This window comes from Rhinoderma darwinii, unplaced genomic scaffold, assembly GCF_050947455.1.
Source record: "Rhinoderma darwinii isolate aRhiDar2 unplaced genomic scaffold, aRhiDar2.hap1 Scaffold_451, whole genome shotgun sequence".
Lineage (NCBI taxonomy): Eukaryota > Metazoa > Chordata > Amphibia > Anura > Rhinodermatidae > Rhinoderma > Rhinoderma darwinii.
This window is the reverse complement of record NW_027463942.1, coordinates 164,076-164,451: the sequence shown is the minus strand read 5'-3', so window position 1 is coordinate 164,451 and position 376 is coordinate 164,076. Positions and strand designations below refer to the sequence as shown.

At 47.9% G+C, this 376-nt stretch overlaps 1 protein-coding gene across 1 annotated transcript in view; it reads right to left on the bottom strand.

The window, feature by feature from the left end:
- Positions 1 to 215: 215 nt before the first annotated feature.
- The window catches only part of LOC142716470 (serine protease HTRA2, mitochondrial-like), a 17,925-nt gene continuing 17,764 nt past the window's right edge, over positions 216 to 376 (bottom strand). Inside the window, exon 7 of the mRNA XM_075848702.1 lies at positions 216 to 252. Coding sequence (XP_075704817.1) covers positions 216 to 252 — 37 coding nt within the window. The remainder of the gene's footprint in view (positions 253 to 376) is intronic.

Below are 376 nucleotides of genomic sequence, written 5' to 3'. Positions count from 1 at the left end.
ACAGAATGGTGTGGTGCCCGGCGAAGCCACCAAGAGGGACGAGAACGTAAAGAGAGGAAACTGGGGCAACCAGATCGAGTTTGTTCTGACCAGTGTGGGCTATGCTGTGGGCCTGGGAAATGTCTGGAGGTTCCCGTATCTCTGCTACAGGAATGGAGGAGGTGAGTGAGCGTGAAAGTGACACATGAAATATCCCAACCCCTCACCAAACGATGTCAATCCACAAGAAAACCTGCAACGTGTCCCATAGTCCTGTTATAAGTTATATTATACAGCAGTGACATCACCGCTCTCCAGATATATTATATTATACAGCAGTGACATCACCGCTCTCCAGATATCAGTTATATTATACAGCAGTGACATCACCGCTCTC